A 16,625-nucleotide genomic window follows, 5' to 3' on the forward strand; every position below is an offset into this window, starting at 1 on the left:
AGATCTCGTACAACGCTGTGTACTACTCCCTTCACAGAACAGCGCAAACTGGCTCTAACCAGAATAGAGAGGAGTGGGAGGCCCCGGTGCACAACTGAGCAAGAGGACAAGTACATTAGTGTCTAGTTTGAGAAACAGACGCCTCACAAGTCCTCAACTGGTAACTTCATTAAATAGTACCCGCAAAACACCAGTCTCAATGTCAAAAGTGAACAGGCGACTCCAGGATGCTGGCCTTCTAAGTAGAGTTCCTCTGGCCAGTGTCTGTGTTATTTTGCCCATCTTAATCGTTTCTTTTTATTGGCCAGTCTGAGATATGGCTTTTTCTTTGCAACTTTGCCTAGAAGGCCAACATCCCGGAGTTTCCTCTTCATTGTTGACGTTGAGACCTCTGCCTTTTTCTGTGGCTAAACCAACTAGGCTCGTAATTTAACCATTTTATTAGTATTTACAGATGACATACAAGTTTGATAATAAGGCACATGAAAGTTCACGTGTGAGAAGGCATTTTGGCCAAAAAGCAAGTTCAGGGAGTGAATACATTTAATGAATAAACTAAACATTATACAAAACACGAACAACGCACAGACATGCTTTCTCGAACATGTGAACTTTCATGTGCCTTAACATCAATCTTGTATGTCATCTGTAAATACTAATAAAATGGTTAAATTACGAGCCTAGTTGGTTTAGCCACAGAAAAAGACAGCAGTCTCAACAATTTTATTCGACATACAAGTTTGATATTAAGGCACATGAAAATTCACATATTCGAGAAGGCATTTCTGTCAAAAAATGCATTTTGATAAATATTTGTTTACGTTCAAAAGGCTCCCTTGTGAAGTCGTGACTTGCGACAGACACCTAGTTTCTTGAATTGGGTCACATTTGGTGTGTCATCATAGTGGTCTCTGACTTGTGGTCAGACTCACTCAGGTGGAACAAACTTACATTTGTGTCCTTTTTCAATGCTGATCTAAATGTCATTGAGAAGACATAGGAGTGTCAAAGATTGTTTCTCGCAAACGTCCTTTCTGAATTTGAAAGTAATCCCAGAAGTAATCATCAAGTTTTTCAAACGTATCTGTAATCTGATTACAATATTTGTCACGTGTGCTCCCTCTCCGGCCTCTAGGTCACCAGGCTGCTCGTTATGGCGCACACCTGTCACCATCTGTTACGCGCATAATGACACTCACCTGGACTTCATCCCCTCCTTGATTACCTGCCCTTTATATGTCACTCCCTTTGGTTCCTTCCCCAGGCGTCATTGTTTCGGTTTCATGTCTGTGTGTTGTTCGTATTATGTTTTGTTTATTAATTAATTAATTCACTCCCTGAACTTACTTCCCGACTCCCAGCGTGCACGTTATAGAATGACGCCTCTCCAAAGGGAAGCATCAGAGAGTGTGTTTATTTAAATTTTGTGTTGGAGGTGATGTCGGGTCCGGGTGTCAGAACCAGAGCTACCTGAAAGGCCTTGTCGGATTCGGTTTGTCTTATTCCCCTGCCTCGGCGGGCTCGACGGGTTCCCCTGCCTTAGCTGGCTCGACAGGCTGCCATGCCTCAACCAGTTCATCAGGTTCCTGCACCTCAGCAGAGGCGACAGGTCCGCTCCTGATCCCCGGGATCGTCATTTTGGTCGGCGGTCTACAGCTAGAGCCGCGCGTCGGGGAGGGGGTACTGTCACATTTTAAGCTTCCCCAAACTTTAAACTCACGCTCAGCCGATTAAGTCTTTATTAAATAATTTCCTCCAAGTTTCCATGGTTGGATTTTGCCTGTAGGCTACTTTGAAGCAAAGTAAGACATGCCTCATAAAATAAAATAAAACATTTAGGTTACAAACAAGTATGTTTTCAAAATGCATACTGCCTCCAGCTCACATTGTAAAGTGGTGGGTGAGTGCATATAGCCTGTTGCCTGCACTTGAATGGTAAATGGGAGCTGCGTTTCAATTACCAGTTGAGAAATAAAAATAGCAGCTATTTTTTATTCAGCACCAAATCTGTTTAAAACACATGATTGCATTTCAAATTTTTCCACAATGAATGGTCACATTTTACTCCAATGAAAATACGTACAAGCCAATTTAATTCCACGAAATTATGCAAATTAACCTATAGACCGATAAGCGTGACTGTCAAATGTTTTTACATGGAATGGTATTTCCATCATTGAATAAAAAGCATTATTTTGCAATGGGATTTGTTTTGTCCCGATCATTTTGGCCGGCAACAGTTTTATTTATTGGTTTTTCTATTTTTTTTATCGGCCAAAAGCCGGCAATTGCAGGCTAACGGAAACTCTTGCTCTCATTGTCACAGTCAGTCTTCAGGGTGTAATGATCCGTGTGTACTAAGAGTAGACACCATCACAGCAGAGGGCCACACACACAACCTTTACAACCCTCCCCTCATTCCCTCCCTTTTTCTCATCACACATCATACTTAATACTGTCAATCACATCCCAGCTCTCATTTACACACTCTGTCTTTCTCCTCATCTACAATATTTCTCTCTACTCATCTCCAGCCTTTTACTCCCTTATCATCTCTCATTCTCTCCCTCCCTCCCTCACTCTCTCTAATTCTCTTTCTCTGCCAGAAATTGTAGACCACCTTGTATAACATTTCTTGAAGTGCTACTTCTGTGTGTGTGTGTGTGTGTGTGTGTTCTCAAACTGTGCCACTTCAACTATCAACCATGGTAACCATGGTAACCCATCAATCAGCTGGCTGGCTGGCATTGAAGTAGCCTATAGTAGGCCGCGTCATTCGCATACAGAACTTTCCTATGTGAGACCACAGAGGTAGATTATCTAAGGACTTACATAAAGAGAGAGATGGGAAAGAGAGATAGACAGAGAGAGATACAGACAGACAGACGGACTGAAAACACTTACAGGCAGTCTGCATTCCCTATCTTCCTTCCCCCTTCTTCTCTTCCTTCCATCCTTTCACCCTTCCTCTCTTCCTTCCATCCTTTCCCCCTTCCTCCATATAAAACAATTAAGGCTTAATTTGGCCTCATTTGCGTCTGCAGCTCTCAATGTTGCTTTAAGGTCCTTTGCACGCCCCCTCCCCAAAATAATAAGAGGAAACACTGCTTCCCAAACTGTTTGCAAGTTTACAGTCTGTCCTTTTCACCAGAGACTGAGCCTTCACACGGAATCTTCCGTGACTATCTCCCCTCTCTGCACAGAGAGTCTACAGCCTCAGAGCCTGCAGCAAGGCTACAGACACACGCTATCCTCCACTACCTCACAAGAGCAGGACCACACATACACACACACACGAGACATTAACACAAGACACAGCCCAAACCCCCTAGACACAGTCGCTACAGTAGTTGATAAAAGTATTTTTTAAACGATGAGAACAGCAACTTTAAGGACATGAGGCTGCGGCTCTAAGGCACAATATCATGTTCTGTGAGGATAAAGCTGTTGTTACAGGATGGCAACAACAACTGCCTGAGTTACACCAGGCATGCACAATCCCTCCATCAGTGCTCTGACTGTCCGTAATAGGCTGAGAGAGGCTGGACTGAGGGCTTGTAGGTCTGTTGTAAGGCGTACAACAACGTCGATCTATGGGCACAAACCCACCGTCGCTGGACCAGACAGGACAGGCAAAAAGTGCTCTTCAATGACGAGTCGCGGTTTTGTCTCACCAGGGGTGATGGTCGGATTCGCATTTATCATCGAAGGAATGAGCATTACACCGAGGCCTGTACTCTGGAACGGGATCGATTTGGAGGTGGAGGGTCTGTCATGGTCTGGGGTGGTGTGTCACAGCATCATCAGACTGAGCTTGTTGTCATTGCAGGCAATCTCAATGCTTCCCTGTTACAGGGAAGACATCCTCCTCCCTCGTGTGGTACCCTTCCTGCAGGCTCATCCTGACCCTCCAGCATCATGACCCTCCAGCATGACAATGCCACCAGCCATACTGCTCGTTCTGTGCGTGGTTTCCTGCAAGATAGGAATGTCAGTGTTCTGCCATGGCCAATCCCAATGCGCATGTCTGGGACCTGTTGGATCGGGGGGGGTGAGGGCTAGGGCCATTCCCCCCAGAAATGTCCGGGAACTTGCAGGTGCCTTGGTGGAAGAGTGGGGTAACATCTCACAGCAAGAACTGGCAAATCTGGTGCAGTCCATGAGGAGGAGATGCACTGCAGTACTTAATGCAGCTGGTGGCCACATCCAATACTGACTGTTACTTTTGATTTTGACCCCCCCCCCTTTATTCAGGGACACATTATTCCATTTCTGTTAGTCACATGTCTGTGGAACTTGTTCAGTTTATGTCTCAGTTGTTGAATCTTGTTATGTTCATACAAATATTTACAAATGTTAAGTTTGCTGAAAATAAACCCAGTTGAGAGGGCGTTTCTTTTTTTCCTGAGTTTATATGTGACAGAAATGAACAGCTCTGTTAAACTTAGAGGGGGAATCTAAAGATGTAACAACTAGGATGGGTTTTTAATATGACTAGGATTGTGCCTTTAGCTTCTGGACAACGAAAGAAAGTTGATATGAAAACCAATACAACAGGAGAGAAATGGCATAGCAGTGGGTCCAATTGGGAAGCAAATGGAAATACATTTGCCAAAATTATATAATTAATCCTGTCGATACAGAAATAAATACAATTATTCAAAAAACTTCACCAGAAAGCATGACTTAGCCACAGAGGAATCAAGGATCATTTTCAGATCACTTGCTCGTAGGCCTAAGCCTATTTGGGAAGCGCGCGTGGCTATAGGCCTAGCTGATTATTGTGTTGCGGCTGTCAGTGTAAAGCATCGAAAATATGTGTGAAGACCATGTGTCTTCAGTATAATTTAAAATGTTAAGCCAAGAAGGGGAGGAGTGTGTCGCAAAGATATAGGTGAGTCTCTCTCCAGAATGGCTCAGCTGTTTCCCACCAATTCTTGCGCATTCATTGTGTGTATTGTTTGGCCTTAGATTTTTTTTTTATCAATTCCCCATGATATTTGTCACCAGCAGTAAATGTAATCCCAATCATTTTGTTACATTCATTACTGTTAAACCATGTAGTAATTTCAGTAATTCACTGTTCTCATTCTAGGATTGGAGAAATGTTTTGCAGAGTTCACAACCTACACTTGTGAGAAACAAGTTATGGGTTCATTTCCTAACCATCATTTACGAGATGCGTAAATGTTCTATTATTTCAAACTGTATCACTCTCTGTGTGTGTGCGTGCGTGTGTGTGTCGTGTGTGTGTGTGTGTGTGTGTGTGTGTGTGTGTGTGTGTGTGTGTGTGTGTGTGTGTGTGTGTGTGTGTGTGTGTGTGTGTGTGTGTGTGTGCGTGCGTGTGCGTGCGTGTGTGTGTGTGTGCTATCTGAGAGGACATCAGTAGAACACTTCTCTGCCTCTCAATCAGCCATTGCCACTTTGAAGCTCTCTGATGTTTTAGTCTGGTTTAAATGCTTCGACGTCTTTGTGGATTGCGTGTGTGTGTTTGTGAGGGTGTGTGTGTGCGTGCACGTACATGTTTGCGTGCGCATTTGCATGTGTGTTTGTGTTTAAAACCCTCTCACTTTCCAGCCTTTGGAGCTGTGTGTTCGGTAGTCCACTAAGTGGCCTTGATCCGACAGAATCGAACACTGTATTGTTTGGGATGTCCCATGAATATGCTAAGCTGAAGCACCAGGTAGACAATTAAGTTCACAACACATAGACATTACGACCTTAGTAACACCATTGTAATATGTGTGTAAATACAGTGTAATTACAGTCGCCCAATCTAATGGTATAATACCGTTTTAAGACTGTTCCACGTGTTTGTTGCACAGCTGTACCAAACCTGTTTAGGGAGCATGTTCCCTAGCACATGGTGGAAATGGTGACCTCACACACACACTGTCAACCACATGCACACGTCACACAGACATTCACACACACACACACACACACACACACACACACACACACACACACACACACACACACACACACACACACACCAGAGCTAAGCTGAGTTCATTGCACACGGGAGGGTCAGTGACCTCATCTATATCATCACAATCACAGGAGGAACAGAAACTGAGGGGGAAAGAGTTAGATACTGCAGTAGCCATTTCTCACTGCAAGACAACATTGACACTTGTACGGACTGATTTGGTTTGTTCAATGTTCAATGGAGCCATGTGTCTGTAGCTGCTATTGCTGTTAGGGTCCTGTTGGTTTGCAGGGGTGTCAGACAGACACACACACACGTCAGACATGGGTGCGGAGGAAATCTAACGTGGTCAAAATGTGATCTAATGTGTCCTCAACACCAGTACACAACACCAACCTAAAAGATAACATGACCTAATGTGACAATGAAAATCCCTCTTCCTGCTGCCTCCAGGCTATGAGCTAATCTCTGTTTTATTAGATGATGATTGTGGTGGTGTGTTGGTGATTTTTGTTGTCGTCCTATTTCCAACAATGAGCTGCCCTTCTGACACTTCTGATCTCATTGGGGTTTTAACAAAAAAAAGGCACAAAACTGGAAATGATTTTTGAAGGTAAATTATGTTGACACCCCTGATTTAGAGCATGTAAAGTGATGTTGATGAAGTGATTGTTTTTCAGTCTAGTACAGTAGGCCTATATATAGTACAGTACATGGATGCAGGTTAAATTCAACGGCAGGGGTTGAATACTGTGCCAAGGTGACAGTAGCAGCACACATTGGAGAGATACAGACACAGGTAAGTACCTAAAGTGAGAAATGCCAAGCATTGGCTGGAGTGGTGTAAAGCTCGCCGCCATTGGACTCTGGAGCAGTGGAAACGTATTCTCTGGAGTGATGAATCACACTTCATCATCTGGCAGTCCGATGGACGAATTTGGGATTGGAGGATGCCAGGAGAAAGCTATCTGCCAGAATGCATAGTGCTAACTGTAAAGTTTGGTGTAGGATGAATAATGGTCTGGGGTGGTTTTTCATGGTTCAGGACCCTTAGTTCCAGTGAAGAGCAATCTTAACGCTACAGCATACATTGACATTCCAGACGATTCTGCGCTTCCAACTTTGTGGAAACAGTTTGTGGAAGGCCCTTTCCCTTTTTCGGCATGACAATGCCCCCGTGCACAAAGCGAGGTCCATACAGAAATGGTTTGTCGCAATCGTTCTGGAAGAACATGACTGGCCTGCACAGAGCCATGACCTCAACCCCATCGAACACCTTTGGGATGAATTGGAACGCCGACTGTGAGCCAGGCCTAATTGCCCAACATCAGTGCCCAAGTTCCCACAGCAAAGTCCCAAAATCTAGTGGAAAGCCTTCACTGAAGAGTGGAGACTGTTATAACAGCAAAGGGGGGACCAACTCCATATCAAGGCCCATGATTTTGGAATGAGATGTTCGACGAGCAGGTGTCCACATACTCTTGGTCATGTAGTGTACATACGTAGATGTGGAGACCCACAGACAGATTACAGGTTACTGTGTGAATGCAAAAAGATATATACAGTAGAATAAACATTTGTATAAATGTGCTAATACAAAGCTAGTAGACTACTGTAGTGTATACAGAGCCAGGGAATGTGCGGTCTCCACTCTCCAACTGTGAGGATGTAATAGGTCAACAAGAAAACCTCTGTTCCCACTCACTGACTCCATGCAGCTCATCACAGTAACAAAGATGTCAGCCAGTAATGGAGCTCTTGGTAGGGGCTATTAGACTTGTATTTCCATATTTAGCTTCTGTTCACTACACTCTTAGAAAAAAGGGTTCCTAAAGGGTTCTTCAGCGGTCCCCATAGGAGAACCCTTTTTGGTCCCAGGTAGAACCCTTTTTGGTCCCAGGTAGAACCCTTTTTGGTTCCAGGTAGAACTCTTTTGGGTTCCATGTAGAACTCTCTGCATAGAAGGTTCTACATGGAACTCAAAAGGGTTCTACCTGGAACGAAAAGGGTTCTTCAAAGGGTTCTCCTATGAGGACAGCCAAAGAACCCTTTTAGGTTCCAGATAGCACCTTTTTCTTCTAAGCGTGTACATGGGAATATATTAACTACAGCAACTGTCATGAGGATATGGCATATTGGTAGTAGTATGTGCTGCTTCATTCTAAAAGTGTAAAGCCACATTTTGAAATATTCTACATGTATTCCAGGTAGGCCTAACTATGTAATATCTAACTGCCCATGCTGTTCCTCAACGTCCCAGGCCTCTAGTTCTCTCTGGGACAGACACAGTACGCTACGGAGGAAATCAATTGTCATCCCTCCTCTCCTCTCAACTAAAGTGCACTTTCTATGCGTAATCCCCGTCTGTGCTGCAAATCCTTAATCTGTTTTACGTAAGAAAACTGGGTGAGGGTAGGGTGCCAAACCTCAGTGTCAACACAGCAAGCAGAGACCAAAACCAAAACACAACCATGTCAGGTAGTGCACTACCATGGTCACTAGGGTACCTAACCCACCTGCTGCTTGTCCACCATGTCCTTACTGACCGTGGCGCCTTTGGGTGCGGGAACCCTTTCGCACGTGCACCCCTCCAGCAAGTAAATCCCGGAGGGCCGAGTGCTCTGGTCGTTCTCGAAGTAAAAGAGCACATTCTGGTAGAGAGCAAAGTACTTGTCATTCCACCGACTGTTCTCCGTCGTCTTCTTGCTCAGGATGCCGCGTTTCGTGCCCTCTTTGCGCGCGACAAGCGACAGATATAGAGCGTGCCCCTCATTATACCGCACACTCTTCTGCATTTTCCGTGAGACCCCCTTCTCTTTCAGTCGATTTCAAAAAGTGGTCGTTGTTATTGATGTCATATCTGTGACATATCTATCATATTTTCGGAGAGAGTTGCACAGGATAGGAGAGAGAAAGTAGATGTGGAGGAGAGAGCGCGCTAATCCAAGTTCACCACAGACGCGTCCACTCTGTGCGCCGCGAAGAAGCCATAAATAAATAAATAATCCCACGTCTCATGCCTCAAACTTTTTAGAAAGGGAATCCAAATCGTCCCAAATGACGAGAAAAATATAGCCAATACAAATGGAAAATCGCAAAAGGCTTATCGTGCAGTCTGTAGCAGCGTAAAACCAAAATAGATTGAGGAGAACAGACGGTGAAAACAGCGCTAATCGGCTTTGACAGTAATTTAAAGAGACAGGTCTCTGTAATGTATTCCACTGGACTAGAGCTACTGTTTGTCTCTGTCTAATCCACTGTAGCATAGCCTGGCTACTGTCTGTCTGCCGGGGCGGGGCGGGCCGACGGACGGTCTTCTGTACAGTCTCGACAAGGGTTTGCGCTTCCCTCGCTCTCATTCACGGTAAAAGGTGCAACTGTAGGTTCTACTATACTGGACCAGCAGTGTTGCTGACCAATGGAATGGAAATTGTATAGACAAATGTATCTGAACTCCACTATACCAAATCCGTGGCGTTGAGTGAAAACTAGTGTTTTTGGAGTGAACCTGCAATTCCTTCAAGTTGCTTCGAGTCGCTGTGAAGTCGTTACTTCAAAAATGTACATTCTTAAACTCGTACTTTATATCTATGTTTGGCCTTTGTTGTTGCCTGCTTTTCTTTGTTTGCTGAAATCCATAATTTTTAATAAACGTTAATCAAATACAACCCCTGACTGTTTCCTCATTGAGATTCAATTGGCACATGGGCATTTGCGCTGAGTTGCCTCTTAGAGCAACAGCAACAAGGAAACAGTCAGTGGTTGTATTCGATTAACGTTTAATGAAAAGGTATGGATTTCTACAAAGAAAACATTTTTTAAAGTATCGACTTCAAGCTGAGTCATGATGGAGTTGAGAAATACTTGACTAGAAACGATCAAACTTTAGTGACCACAGTCAGGACACCTGTTTTAACGTCCCATCCGAAAGACGGCACCCTACGCAGGGCAATGTCCCCTTCACTGCATTGGGGTCTCCTTAGACCAGAGGGAAGAGTGCCCACTAGTGGACCTCCAGCACCACTTCCAGCAGTATCTGTTCTCCCATCCAGGGACCGGCCAGGACCAACCCTAGCTTCAGAGGCAAGCCAGCAGTGGGATGCAGGGTGGAAGGCTGCTGGCGCAGGGTGGTATAGTCCTGATTTCAGATCAGAATTTGACAAAAAGCATATGCAGATCAACGGTTGATTTCAAAATGTAGTTGTTTGCTTTGAAACTGCCAGCCAGCTTGAGAGAAAAAAACAGATGTTCCTATGCTTTAGTCTCTGTGTGTGTGTTTGTGTATGTATGTCTCCCTTTGCATTACCAGATGCCAGTATAGTTATGTGATATTGTAAATACCCAGCGGGAGGGAGGGAGGGAGGGAGGGAGGGAGGGAGGGAGGGAGGGAGGGAGGGAGGGAGGGATAAAGAGAGGGATGGTTAACTTTTTTTGGACTCGTTTCCAAACAGACTGCTGAAGCGACCAAAAGTGGGATAACACACACAGTACAGTACAACAGAGTTTAGCAGAATACTTACTTTGAATTTATTTTGCTATATGTATATGTTGTAATTGTGTTATTACATAATACTTACTTAATTCATACTATTTTCCTTCTTTAGGATTCATTCAAACAAAAAACATTTCATGAGAAAAAAGGAACCACCTAGAATAGAGTGTATAATATGGATAGACATGATAAAGTGTTCCAGAGATCCCCAGCATTGCCCACTCACACCGCAACCCTCCTACGCTCAGCAGCTCCTCAGCTAAAACACACACACCAAACGTTTCTTCAGGTGGCCTCTAGCGCCACTAAGAACAGCTCAAAGCTGCTGACTAATGTTCTTATACAGACTCTAAGTGAAGGAAGGCCATGCATGGAGGAACAAAAACGATAACCCCAGATGAGAATAATGCAACCACTCTCCTATACAGACTTGTTCCACCTCATCCTACTGTACTGTATTGCCCTGAGCTGACCCACCATCCACCAGCTAAACAACTTACAACAGCAGTCAGATAAAAAAGTCTCATAGCGGCTTAAAATCCTATAACAGAGGTTGAGGGGGACAGAGAGGCAAATCATTTCACTGAGGTTAGAGGAGAGGCAAGGACATGCTTCTGTTGCATCACCACAGGGGACTAGCTACAGCAAGACAGTTGCCGAAGGGGGGGGGGGGGGGGGGGGACCATAGGGAAATGGTGACAGGGGGAGAGGGGGAGAGGAAAAGGGGACAAGTGACAGTGGGAGAGAGTGTCAGAGGGAGAGCGGGGTCAGGACCAGCGGGACAAGGCCACTACTGTAGAGTTGAGAGAGGTTGGAGACAGGCAGAGGGCTATCTTCTGTATACCAACCCTACCTTGTAACACAAATGATTGGCTCAAACACATTAAGAAGGAAAGAAATTCCACAAATTAATTTTTAAGAAGGCACACCTGGTATTTGAAATGCGTTCCAGGTGACTACCTCATGAAGCTGGTTGAGAGAATGCCAAGAGTGTGCAAAGCTGTCATCAAGGCAAAGGGTGGCTACTTTGAGGAATCTCAAATATAAAATATATTTTGACTTGTTTAATACTTTTTTGGTTACTACATGATTCCATATGTGTTATTTCATAGTTTTGATGTCTTCACTATTATTCTACAATGTAGAAAATAGTAAAGATTAAGAAAAACCCTGGAATGAGAAGGTGTGTCCAAACTTTTGACTGTTACTGTATGTTCCCACAACTTCCAAGGAACCAAATGTGCTAGCTGGGTATATTGACCTGTGGTATAGTAATTATGTGGAAAAGCGTAGTGCATAAGGGAAGTACCAAAACACCTTGATAGGGGAGGAGCATGCAAGCGAATTAGGAAATGTGGCTATATGGAAGACATTATATAGTCAAACCTGCAAAATGGCGAATGTTAATCAGGGACAAAACGCACTACCCTCACCAAAGCAAAAAAAAGTTACACAGCCCTCCCCTATTTTGGACCAGCCCCCCCATCCCAGTAAATGTCGAAATATCCCTTAGAAGAGGGGAGAGACATAGATAGTGGTCCTGTAGGGGTATTAAAAACCTCTCTCTCCTCAGTGGACAGAGGGAGCATTGAAGGATTATGGGGGATTACCAATACTGTATGTCCATCAATCCAAAATAACCCCCACCCAGGCCATTAGTCCCTAAAATGACCATACCACATCACAATCTGTTTGTTGATGTTTGGAGTATAAACAAACCCTTAACGGCAACAGCGAGAAAGGGATGGTGAGAAAGAGAGATTATTTCCTCGTCATCTATTTTATATGTTCATATACTGTGCCTTCAGAAAGTATTGAGTCCCCTTGACCTTTTCAAAATGTTGTTACGTTACAGCCTTGTTCTAAAATCGATTAAATCAATAAAAATCCTCAGCAATCATTGATCATCCTTAAGATGTTTCTACAACTTGATTGGAATCCACCTGTGGTAAATTCAATTGATTGGACATGATTTGGAAAGGCACACACGTCTATTGTGATGGACATTTTATGTTTGTACTTTTCTAATAACCAATTTCTGTGTTCTGTTTGTGCTTTCTATAAACCAATTTCTGTGTTCATGCAAGTGACTGATTGAACGAATCCTCACTATCAGCATCTGCAGTTTGGTAGTACGCCCAGAACCTTGTTTAGAGAAAGGGATATCTCAGTTTTCCAGGTCTCAGCTTAGAGAAAAGAAGCGTTGTGAGGTATTGGTCTGTCACGTGCATGACCCAGTATTGGTCGTCACATGAATGAAGCAAACATTAATTCTGAATGATGAATAAGCTAAATCATGCAAATATAACTTGTTAGTAGATAATGGAACTAACGGGACTGCCCTGTTAGGGCTCCTGACAGACGTTCACTATGGTGCATCAAGTTTTTTGGAACCTCTCCAGCGCGCTGACAGTGAACAATGATTAATTTAATATTGACTTCGGGGTGCTCTTTAAGAAGCGTGAGGGAAATTCCCGCCCAGACCAGACCCTTACTGTGAGCTGCCCAGGAGGAGACACATCATCCGCAAAACAATTGAGGGACGACAACTGATTTCAGTAAGTCAATTTAAATGAATTTGTATAAAAAATGTAAAATACAAATATAATAAAACCAATAAAACTAAACATAAAGATGTAGAAGGAGGGTACCACTAGTCTTAAGTAATAGCACAAAGTGTTATTCTATATGTATGGGAAGAGGCAAGACTATAAAGTCTATAGAGACCATAGCATTTATTACGATATAAACTATTGATACTATGGATGCTGAGGGACTATGGTGGCTGTAGGGACTATGATGCTGTAGGGACCATAGATACTATGGATGCTATAGGGACTGTGATGCTATAGGGACTATGGATGCCCAGGGACCATGGATACTGTAGAGACTATGGCGACTATAGAGACTATAGAAGAACCGTTGAAGATACATATGACAGAAGAAGACTAGAGCTAGTCTTAGAGAGAAGACTAGAGCGAGGGAAAGTACCGATACCATGCCCTGCTGACAGCTGTTTATAGGCATTAATAAGAGAAGTGTCTTTGTGGTCTGCAGTCACTGGTAGAGAATAGCATAATGTGTACTACGTGCTATTCTATATGTATAGTGAAGATACATATGGTGCATAGGAAGTAACAACAAAGAATTGTTGAAGATGCACATGGGATAATAAGGGAGATTGCCGAGTGTGTTTGGGAATAGTACTAAGTGAATGTGGATGTGAAAGTTGTGTATGGTTGTGTCAGTGTGGAAAGGACGTGCTAAGAGAGCTGTCAGGGGACTAGCTCCAGTGTGAATGTGGAGTGAAGTGTGAGCTGAGTTTTCCAGTTCTGTGTGGCTGAGTTAAAAAAAAATCTATAACGTTATCTAAGGGTTCCGTCCACCACTGCCCATCGTAGTCTGAGACTACTAATAATAGCATGTGGTGTTACTGAGCACGGGGTGTTGTTTTATATGAGTGGTGTGGATCTGAATACCTAAGTATGGAAGTTATATTAGGAAAAGTGAATGTTAAGATATGAAAGAATTGAAGTACTATTTCCGAATATGCTGTTAAATAGAACACTAGAGCGAAGATTTAAACCCCTGTATGAATAGAACACTGGTGTAGAGGAGGAATTTGTGATGTAACACAAATGTATAATGGGTTACTTGAGAAAAAGTAACATACTATTGAGTATAATGGGTTACTAGAGATCTGATGAAGTAACAATAGAAAAATAATAATAATATACAACTTGCACATGTAGATGTACGTAAGCAGTGTAAAAGTATTCTGAGGAATGTTCAGAGTGGCCCCTTTATGGATCATTTGAGAAAGATAAGGTTAAAGCATTGTACGGGACTTGACTTACCCCAAACCAATAAATCTACAAACGCTTATGAGATTTCTTCCACCCTGGTAATACATTTTGAAATAAACCCCATTCCCTGTTAAATAGAGCCAAGGATTTTCTGTATTCACCTACTCAACTGTTTTACGTGCTTGGTAGAGACTTATCATGGGCAGAGCATGCCATCTACGGTGGACTGATAGACAGTGCCAGCCCAGTTAATACCAATTGATCCCTCCAAAGCATTACATGTTACTCTTAAAATATTGGACATTTAATAAGTGTGAAGCAGAAAGTGAATATCCCACAGAAATTTGAAATAAATATATAGAGTGACATTGTCATGACTCTCTCTCCTTGGTGAGGATCAAAGGTGCCAGATCAGCTTGGCAAATGGCTGACAGATAGCCAGACCTCACCCCTCCCCATCTCCCACAGGAGTGGAGAGGGGGGAGTTGGGCCAGTTTTATGACTCTTAACACCCGGTCATAGTTTGCAGAAAAGGACTCCTTTTGGTCTCTAGTATTGGAAGACTGAAATCTCCTTTGCTACAGAGAGACTCTTGTTGCCAAAAACTTTTTCTAAAAAAAGGTAAACATTAGAACATTATTCCTGACATCCAAATGTTTGGAATGATTAGTGGGTGTCTAAAGAATAATCATGTCATATTATTTATTATTTTGTGATGTCATTAAGGATGGTATAACGAAATAACTGTAACTCTGAAAGTGGACATGTTCTATTTATCAAGTTTACATCTAAATGTTGTATAAAATATATGATTAAGTATGAGAGTACTTTTGTGAAGATAGCAATGTGATTTTATTCTTCTAATGAGATAATTGATTATATACACTTTTTCTCAGTCAGTAACCATGCCCAAGTGAGCACAGACATTGTGTCGGCGTGATGGACGATCAACGATATTGCTCTTGCTGCGGGTGATTCCTTGATCCACCTCTACGCAGATGACACCATTCTGTATACATCTGGCCCTTCTTTGGACACTGTGTTAACAAACCTCCAAACGAGCTTCAATGCCATACAACACTCTTTCCATGGCCTCCAACTGCTCTTAAATGCTAGTAAAACTAAATGCATGCTCTTCAACCTATCGCTGCCCGCACCCGCACGCCTGACCGACTAGCATCAGTACTCTGGACAGTACTGACTTAGAATATGTGGACAACTAAAAATACCTATGTGTCTGGCTAGGCTGTAAACTCTCCTTCCAGACTCATATTAAGCATTTCCAATCCAAAATTAAATCTAGAATCGGCTTCCTATTTCGCAACAAAGCCTCCTTCACTCATGCTGCCAAACATACCCCCGTAAAACTGACTATCCTACCGATCCTCGACTTCGGTGATGTCATTTACAAAATAGCCTTCAACATTCTAGGGCGAACTGAAACACTATCTGAAGAAGAACATGAAGAAATGCCAGAAAGATGAGTGCCAGCAGGAAGGGGGTGGTTGAGAGAAAACCAATAATGCTGTGAAAGGATCCAGGAACCCAAAGTATTTGGGTGGATCCCGTCCTCCTTATAAAACATGTTTTGTTTCCAAAAGGTATCGAAATTGTTAACAAAAGTTACACTCATTGAGCTGCAATAATCACGAAGCCAGTTGTGAAGAGAAATAAACCTGCTAAAGCATTCAATGCCACGATTCAGAGGGCACAGAGCCTAATATGATGGGTCTTTTGTTAGTGTCTAGCAGAGAGTCAATCAGCTCTTTAAAATCCAGTTTCAACTGTTCAGAGCTGCCGTCATAATGTCATTAAAACCCACATGAACTACAATAGAATCGATTTCCATGTCCTGACGTAGTACCATCGGGAACAGCTTAGTAATGTCATTTCTCAAGCTCCGGTATAGGACATTTTTGAATATACTGTATGTCAATGTAAATGTATATTCTGCCAGTATCGATGTGTCGGTGTGTGCTAAGTTGAGGGTCTTAAATTAAAGTGATAGAACCAATGTGAAGCTCTAAGGACTGTCATTCTAAATTTGGGGTGGATAATTTATCAATAGTTATAATTATGATTTGGAAATGCGAGGCTTCTTGAGACAGAGCTATGCCCCTAAAATGTGAGGAGAGACACTAGATTGTAGCTTGGGATAACCTTGCACCAATCTCATTCTTATCAATGTTGGTGTGAAACTGTTATAACATGTGTTTTATCTCATCCCTGTGAAAGTCAATATGCATGTGCCCTAGACCAAATTCGGAAGATATCTAGAGACATAGAGAAAATTGTCAATGCTAAAAAAAAAAAGTAAATTGGCTCTGCAAAACAGAGAGGCTCTTGACTATCTTTTGGCAGGTCAAGGGGGCACTTGTGCAATCATTGGCGATGA

The 16,625-nt window shown here is 42.9% G+C and overlaps 1 protein-coding gene across 1 annotated transcript in view; it reads right to left on the minus strand.

Moving 5' to 3' along the window:
- LOC106561157 (ras-specific guanine nucleotide-releasing factor 2) overlaps positions 1–9,141 on the minus strand; it is a 97,740-nt gene extending 88,599 nt beyond the window's left edge. The window contains exon 1 of the mRNA XM_045689056.2: positions 8,449–9,141. Within this exon, the coding sequence (XP_045545012.1) occupies positions 8,449–8,727 (279 nt within the window). The 5' untranslated portion in view covers positions 8,728–9,141. The remainder of the gene's footprint in view (positions 1–8,448) is intronic.
- Positions 9,142–16,625: the final 7,484 nt, after the last annotated feature.

This window comes from Salmo salar, chromosome 01 (assembly GCF_965601325.2).
Source record: "Salmo salar chromosome 01, fSalSal1, whole genome shotgun sequence".
NCBI lineage: Eukaryota > Metazoa > Chordata > Actinopteri > Salmoniformes > Salmonidae > Salmo > Salmo salar.